This window comes from Nematostella vectensis, chromosome 12, assembly GCF_932526225.1.
Source record: "Nematostella vectensis chromosome 12, jaNemVect1.1, whole genome shotgun sequence".
Classification (NCBI taxonomy): Eukaryota; Metazoa; Cnidaria; class Anthozoa; order Actiniaria; family Edwardsiidae; genus Nematostella; species Nematostella vectensis.
Window position 1 is genome coordinate 13204153 of NC_064045.1, and position 7281 is coordinate 13211433.

At 37.7% G+C, this 7281-nt stretch overlaps 2 protein-coding genes across 2 annotated transcripts; one reads left to right on the plus strand and one right to left on the minus strand.

The window, feature by feature from the left end:
- Positions 1–266: 266 nt before the first annotated feature.
- LOC116603648 (oxidoreductase-like domain-containing protein 1) lies at positions 267–1435 on the minus strand. The gene is made up of 3 exons (XM_032365206.2): positions 1243–1435; positions 1064–1130; positions 267–748 (listed from the first exon to the last, which is right to left on the minus strand). The coding sequence occupies exons 1-3, from the start codon at positions 1285–1287 to the stop codon at positions 381–383; spliced, it is 480 nt and encodes a 159-aa protein (XP_032221097.2). The 5' UTR covers positions 1288–1435; the 3' UTR covers positions 267–380.
- An 11-nt stretch (positions 1436–1446) lies between these two features.
- Positions 1447–5766, plus strand: LOC5497865 (coiled-coil domain-containing protein 137). The gene is made up of 6 exons (XM_048720103.1): positions 1447–1605; positions 1839–1984; positions 2360–2510; positions 3180–3265; positions 3383–3462; positions 5482–5766. Exons 1-6 carry the CDS (start codon positions 1520–1522, stop codon positions 5686–5688), a joined length of 756 nt encoding a protein of 251 aa, XP_048576060.1. The 5' UTR covers positions 1447–1519; the 3' UTR covers positions 5689–5766.
- The last annotated feature ends 1515 nt before the right edge of the window (positions 5767–7281 follow it).

Below are 7281 nucleotides of genomic sequence, written 5' to 3' on the forward strand. Positions count from 1 at the left end.
AATCACAGGTAGAATCGCCCCATGCACATCGCGGGGGCTCAGTTTATCTTCTCTGATTTGTATGAGTTGATGAGATAAGCCATCAAAAGCTCGACAGGGATTGAATCTTTTGGATTGCTTATGTATGTAGTTTTCACCTCTTGGGATGTTAGGAAAAATGGCCACCTAAATGCGAGTGCTTGACAAATCAAATAGTGAAATCATTATTTCAATTATGTTGTTCTTAGATTTCCTAATAAAAAGGCTAAGAAAACGTGAGACAAAAATAAATATTTGTCGTTTGTAGCTTTATTGACCAATGTGTGATTTCATATAAATAATAGTGTCTTAAAAGTTTATTTACAAGGTTATAAAATAAACCTGGGAATTTTCATAACATATTATTTGATTCCCAATTCGAGCTTAACAAAAGTTCTCACTGATTCATCTGGTATTTCCTGCAGAATGTCTTTGACCTTGACTGTGTTCTCTTTGCCCTTGGCTTTGTTCTCTTTGTAATATTGCAGAATATCGTCAACATACTGCAGCCATACACAATTTTGACAACCACTCATACAACACAAGCCGGCCGGAGGAGGGGAGGGGGGAGGCTGTTCTTTAGAAGAAGTGGGGACGGAGGCCTGTGTATTTAAGGGTGGGGAGGGTTCTACTCCTTGGGGGGAGGTGGTAAGAGGATCCTCATTTTGGGAATTGGGTGGGGTTTGTTCGTGACCAGATCTTCCTAGGACAGCAGCAGTGTACAATCTCCCTGAAGAGAAAAAAAAAGATCATTTAAATTTAAAAGGCTGGTTCTCACTTGGACTTAAGCGCAAACGCAGTGCATGTGATTTCACGATTCTCACTGGAATGCAAGCGCCAAAGGAAGCGCAAGAGAACAAAACTGCTTGATTTCCTTGTGCTTGTGTTTGACTAATTCTCACTTGTGTTGCGCTTCCGTTTGCGCCTTCGCTTGCGTCCTAGTGAGAACCAACCTTTAAAGACGGCTGGTTCATTGAGCTTTTTGACATTGAAGCCTTTTGTAGATTTGGGCTACCTGTGGTTTTACATTAATTTTTATTTTTACCTAATTGTTGGAAACCCGGCATTACTTCATCACGGCCAAGATACCTGTTGGTACTTGATGTCAATATCTGTTAAAGGTGTAAATAAGAATAAGTCATTGCATTTTACAACAATTTAGGATAACATAAGCTAATTAAACAGTGAGACAACAAACCGAAGCCTTAAAAAACTCAAACCTACCTTACAGCAGCGCAGAGATTTTCTTAAATACATATGCACCGACATTAGCCCAATAAATTGTCAGCTTTTAACCCGAACAATGCCAAAAAGTGCTAAATTTCTTCTACTTCGCAAGCCGGCCATTTTTGTTACTGGTAACACATTGACGGGCTCCCTGTGATGACCAGGCTTATTATTCCTTCTCCGCCGTACAGCAACGCCTGGCTGTTTTCGTAATTCAGTAGCATTCTCGTTTTGGTTGTACAGTGGACGATTTGAGTTCAAATATTTGAAAAATATGGGGCGAATAAGTAGGCACAAGAAAATTAAATCATGCGATCCATTTCACAAGGGACCAAATAAGATAACTAATGAAAAAATAAGGTAAGGCACTCAGTGTTATAAATATGAAATTGCTATATAAATGAAATCCTTTATTGGACATGTGTGGGATAACCTACCTTGTGTATTGATAAACCAAATAATCATCATAAAATGCTAATCAACAACACTACTAAACGACGTTTGTCTTTAATCTAGTAAAATAATAAGAATCTACTAACATGCTGTATTGCTCAAAGCACAAGGTTAAAGTATGATAAATTATTTTTCCTCAGCAAAAAGAGTGTGTTGGCTGAAAAGAAAATGTTAAAAGACGAACAGGGTATTCCTCGTGGTATGAGAGATCTTATTTCACGTGCTAAAGTGCTGGCATCCAAGAAAAAGAAGAAGAAAAAGGAGGGAAAACAGGCTCTGACTATTGGTGGGTGTATCACTGATACTAACATATAGGGGATATTATTGGCAAAGTAAGAAATCCCCAAATTTGTGACTAAGGTTGGTTTTAATAGTTTAAATATGATGTCAGAATAACAGTATCCAGCATGTACAAGGGGGCCATAACTGTTTTCAAACAAATTGCATAAATTACATTAAATTATCACAACTTCATAAAAAATAAAACAAACTAAGGCATTATGATTAATTCATATTGGTAACAGATTTTGTTCAAAATCACATGCCTTACCTACCAACCTCAAACCTTGTCTATAACATTGTTCCTAAGAGTCTTCCAAATGGTGGTAGGACCTTCATATATCAGAAATTTCATAATGTATTTTGTTTTTGTTACCTGCAGAGCAGAAGAAAAAAGCAGTTCTTAAATCCAAGTTTCAAAGAAAGGTTGGCGAAGGAAAGAGAGAGTTTTTTAATAGAATTGATCATGAGGCAGCTATGGCAGTAGCAGAATCAATGAAGACAAATAGAAAAATGAGTGACAGGAGAAAAAAGTGAGTAAATGGTCAACCAACTATATAGGGCCTCCTTACAAGTAAAGCCTTTGTCTCTCCCATACTTGAATATTTCCCAATTCTATCATTCCAACCGTGCTAGTTGTCTAGATTTCACAATAAGAGGTATATGATCATGATCTTTATATTCCTTAGTCTCTTATTGATAGATGTAAAAATAGCTACACTATCAACGATCTAAAAAAAACATGAACATAAAATATTCACTGAAGATGGTATCACCATGGCCATAATCTTCAGTTTTTAATATTGTGCCTCTTAAATCATAGGCTCCCCAGGATCATTGGGCAAACTGAAGTCTGAACAGTGCTGTAGCAGGCCTAGAAATATTAAGGGGAGAGATACAGAAACATTTCCTTATAATATAGAACAGTAGATAGGTGAAAATAAAATTGTCTAAAACAACATCCAAAAAAACTGCAGTGGTTTATTTAGGTACAGTACTAAATAGAGACATTTTTCAAATAGGATGTTTTTTATTTCATTCCTAGCCCCCCTTTTGGGAGCACTCCACCGCCCCTTATATACAGCAACTTATTAATCAGGCCCGCAGCACCCTTACACTGTGACTACCTCTCGTAGCTACATGCCTGTTTATTAAAACTACAGTATGATGAAACAATTTTAGATATTGCTTTCTGTTTGCAGCCATTTGAAGCAGAGAAGAAAAAAGATGAAACAGAAAAGGTTACAGAAAATGTCTGCAGATGAGCTGGATTTTTCCAAGTTCAAAGGTAAATTGTTAAAGAATTTTGATCAGCTACCCATCCTTTACTAATTATATTTCAAAACAATTTCCAAATTACTAGTGGTATGATTTTATTGAGAAATTCTATGAAATATTATTTTAGATGAAACAAAGTTTGGGGAAGTTGTGCAAGAACCACCGTCACTGACAGCCAAACCCAGAAAAGCGAAACAAGAAAATCAAGTAAGCAGTAGCTCTTTTTACTATTCTCTCTGTGTACACAATTTAAATTTAGCATTGGAAATGGTAATTTCTCTTGCGTCAGTATGGCAGAGGTCTCACCTTCTCCACCCCCCTCCATTGGTGGCAATTTAACCCTCTTGTCTTGACCACATGTCAACTGTCAGACAGTTGCATTTCTCATCCAATACCTTGACTTATGTGACTAGGATAGAAGGTATGTAGCCCCTGGTGGCAATTTAACCCTCTTGTCTTGACCACATATCTACTGTCAGACAGTTGCATTTCTCATCCAATACCTTGACTTATTTGACTAGGATAGAAGGTATGTAGCCCCTGGTGGCAATTTAACCCTCTTGTCTTGACCACATATCTACTGTCAGACAGTTGCATTTCTCATCCAATACCTTGACTTATTTGACTAGGATAGAAGGTATGTAGCCCCTGGTGGCAATTTAACCCTCTTGTCTTGACCACATATCTACTGTCAGACAGTTGCATTTCTCATCCAATACCTTGACTATGTGACCAGGATAGAAGGTATGTAGCCCCTGGTGGCAATTTAACCCTCTTGTCTTGACCACATGTCAACTGTCAGACAGTTGCATTTCTCATCAAATACCTTGACTCATGTGACCAGGATAGAAGGTATGTAGCCCCTGGTGGCAATTTAACCCTCTTGTCTTGACCACATGTCAACTGTCAGACAGTTGCATTTCTCATCATATACCTTGACTCATGTGACTAGGATAGAAGGTATGTAGCCCCTGGTGGCAATTTAACCCTCTTGTCTTGACCACATATCTACTGTCAGACAGTTGCATTTCTCATCATATACCTTGACTCATGTGACTAGGATAGAAGGTATGTAGCCCCTGGTGGCAATTTAACCCTCTTGTCTTGACCACATGTCAACTGTCAGACAGTTGCATTTCTCATCAAATACCTTGACTCATGTGACCAGGATAGAAGGTATGTAGCCCCTGGTGGCAATTTAACCTTCTTGTCTTGACCACATGTCAACTGTCAGACAGTTGCATTTCTCATCAAATACCTTGACTCATGTGACTAGGATAGAAGGTATGCAGCCCCTGGTGGCAATTTAACCCTCTTGTCTTGACCACATGTCAACTGTCAGACAGTTGTATTTCTCATCAAATACCTTGACTCATGTGACTAGGATAGAAGGTATGTAGCCCCTGGTGGCAATTTAACCCTCTTGTCTTGACCACATGTCAACTGTCAGACAGTTGTATTTCTCATCAAATACCTTGACTCATGTGACTAGGATAGAAGGTATGCAGCCCCTGGTGGCAAATTTAACCCTCTTGTCTTGACCACATGTCAACTGTCAGACAGTTGTATTTCTCATCAAATACCTTGACTCATGTGACTAGGATAAAAGGTATGTAGCCCCTGGTGGCAATTTAACCCTCTTGTCTTGACCACATGTCAACTGTCAGACAGTTGTATTTCTCATCAAATACCTTGACTCATGTGACTAGGATAGAAGGTATGCAGCCTCTGGTATGCAGCAAAGATATGCCACCAACAGGCACCGTGGAGGAGGAGGGGCTGGGGGACCATGGCCCTGCCACTTTTTGCGACAGAAACAAGTCAAATAGTACATAAGGGTTATTTGCCGGGTGGGAGGTCCGAATCGTGAAATACTATGACCGAGGTCTTGAAAATACTGACCTTATTTTTTTTTCAGCGCCAGCGAAAACATACTTTGAGCCAGCAGCGCGCGCAAAATATCGATTCTCGGACCTGGCAGATATAGGAATCTCTGGACTGCTCTATTAGCCAATCAGAATGCAGGATTCGTTACCGTGACCGCTAAAAAAATAATATGATTTATTCCTTTTTCGTTTTTCAATTTGATATTTTTTTTCAATTTTCAATCCAATTTTCAACATGCTCTGTGGTCCGACCTAGGATTAATCCCTTTTTTTCTATTTGCATTTAGAATTTGTGTATTACTTTTTCAGTGAAATCATGTGTTGTTTTTGTTTATCACAGGGTACAAAAGGTTTGTTGCTTAATAAGATGCTCACAAATACATCCAAGGAAAGTGATTCTCCTGCCATTAAAAGAGAGATTTCAAATACCGAGCTTCCAAAAGCAAAACGGAGAAAACACATGAGTCCTGCAGAAAAAGCAATGATGGACAAAGAAAGAGAAAAAGCAATATCAGCATACAGAATATCTAAAATGAAAAAAACATGAACTATTCTCAGGCCTTGAACAAATGCAGATCTTTTATGTACCAAGTACAACTGATAATAAAGCAATTCTCTTGGTTGATTTCAGAGGCGTAGCAGGCCTTGAAATATTGGGGGGGGGGATGGAAAAGAAACATTAAGGAAATATCGCCACTCCCCTACTGGTCATTTACTATGCTTTTTACAAAATATTCAGGGGCGCATGTGCACCCAGTGCCCCTTCTCCTGCTACTGCCCTGCATTTGCAATGGTACTTAAAAGAATGGCTTTTGTACAAGGTCTTAGTACTGTTCTTTTGATCTCATTCTGTTATCCAGATCCAGTGGCTATATCTTTGTTCAGATCTTTGGATTCTACTGTCAATGGATTAACAACAAATACAGTAAATCTTGTATAAACAGACATGATGGATTTCTAAGTCCAAGGTTCCTTCTTATAATCCCTATTTAAATTATCTTGCATATAACAGACTGTAAACAGGATTTTTCCATACACATTTTTACAAAAAAATCATCAATGCAAACAGATACAAAGTTGATTGGCAAATGCAGTTCTACGGCCAAAAAGCACTGTGGGTCTCGTTAAATTCTTACAAAATGCAGGTTGACTACAACAATTCTAAAGTTTATAGTATCTGATATATCAGTAATTAGATAAAATTTCTGTTTCTATCTTGTGATTATTATCTGATTATCAAGGCACATCATCATATCTAGGGGAATAAGATTTTTTATAATTAATATCAGAAATTAGATTTTTTAAGCTTTGGGATAACATCGACTAACCTGTGACAAAATATACCAGATACATATCCCATATTAGACATGATGTCTAATTAAGTAAATTGGCTACATGAATTATGTAAGATATCACGTCTTATTGAAAAAAAAAAAAGGTCAATCATACAATAATCGATTAAAGGTCACCATGTATGGCCCTGGTTATCCATGATGCATCACAGGCATACATAGCTGTCAACTCTTCCGCATTAGGTGGGAGATTTTGAACCTTTCCTCAAGCCTAATTTTCTTGAAAATATCCATACATTAACTGTATTCTCCTGCATTAGCTATCTTGGTACTTCTGATACATTCACTGTATTTTCTCAAGATTTTTCCTAAAGCAAGGTTTACAGCTTTGCACAGGTAATAATACATTGGTTTTCATAGTGAGACCAAATAATGTGAAGAATCATATGTCAACTAGTCACTTTGCATTGCAAGAAGTGGAATGTTCATTAAAAGTTTAATTTTTGATAAAGTTCTCTAATAAAACAGCACTGAAAGCACCAGGCTTCAAAACAACAGGGATAAAATGCCTATTTTGCTAGCTAATGATAAATCATCAACATGCAGTCCAAGAGACATTCTATCTTTGAAATTGATGTTAGCAATACAAAGAGCTGATGACATCATGAGCTGATGTCACTTCATTAGGAAAACAGTTTTCTAGGTTACAAAGTTTTTGGTTTGAATAAGGACTGTACAGTATGTATATGCATGAGAAATTCTGTTATACTTTTCTCTGTCATCCCTTTGCAGTATACACCTTATTTCTTCTGTCATCCCTTTGCAGTATACACCTTATTTCTCTGCCT